The 1,014-nt window shown below is 42.6% G+C and overlaps 1 protein-coding gene across 1 annotated transcript; it reads right to left on the bottom strand.

Moving 5' to 3' along the window:
- KAFR0F00100 (uncharacterized protein) lies at positions 1–736 on the bottom strand (the record flags this gene model as incomplete). The annotated part of the gene is made up of 1 exon (XM_003957688.2): positions 1–736. A coding segment is annotated over one exon (736 nt), but the record flags the coding sequence as incomplete, so codon positions are not given.
- Positions 737–1,014: the final 278 nt, after the last annotated feature.

Below are 1,014 nucleotides of genomic sequence, written 5' to 3'. Positions count from 1 at the left end.
AGTATGCAACAGTCCCCTCACTTTCAGACTGCACGAATATTTCGTGGCCTTCAGTGTTTGTGTAGCCGTTGAATCCGTTACGTTTCTGGAAGCCGCTTTCCGGCATACTTGTGATGTATGCATGCGTAAAGTTGGTTTGTAGAAAATTATAGATGGTTTGATTGCCTGAAGTGTGGACTATAGTACCCTCCAGTAACCATTCATCTCCCAAATCTCTTTTAGTCATTGGAATGTCGCTCGTCATACCTACATTATTTGCTAAATCTGCAACTGATGGCCCTAGTAGAGCTAGTCCTGCAGGCGTTAACGTCAGATCGATGAGCCCGGTCTGATTCGCCATGCTGTTGATGTGCATCACGAGGTCGTCACTCATTGTGGCCCAACTAAGGTCCCTCTTCCACCATGCACCCGTATCTAACCTCTTCGCTACGGCAAAGCCAAAGGCAACCACCGAAGTTAAGACCGATGAAGCGCATTCAACACCATCCACCGGCTGTCCTGAGGCTGTAGTACAGTGCTTAACCAAATCTAGTATGTTGGTCGCTCCTCCCGCTGCTACTGCCCAAGTAGCCTCTCTCCTTGTACCAAACTTATCAGCTAACTTAGTCATTGAAGTTTGCAGTACGATCTTGCCCATAGTCACAAAGGCACACCTAACTGAGGCAATGGCAATAGTAAATACTGCCAGTGATGAAATGACGATGAAGGTGGAGTCTCGTTTTCTCATTGGGTCCATACAAAAATATATCCGATAAGAGAAAAAAGTATGTTTCAATTAGAAAGAAAAGGATGTTCTCTCGATGCTAGATGACGTCTATTTATACCCCATAAATTCATGATATGGTCGTGGATCCTATGGTGAAATTTTTTACTTGTTAGTTGTATGACGTTGTATAGGTTCTCTGCGCGTTGATAAAAGTAAAAAAAAATTAATTACGGAAAATATTACTTTAACATACAGAATTTCAAAAAGATCTTGCAGTAAACTTTCTGGTGTTAAACATTTCCTTGCTC

The sequence above is a fragment of the Kazachstania africana genome, chromosome 6 (genome assembly GCF_000304475.1).
Source record: "Kazachstania africana CBS 2517 chromosome 6, complete genome".
NCBI classification, from domain to species: domain Eukaryota; kingdom Fungi; phylum Ascomycota; class Saccharomycetes; order Saccharomycetales; family Saccharomycetaceae; genus Kazachstania; species Kazachstania africana.
This window is presented reverse-complemented; position numbering and strand designations above follow the sequence as displayed.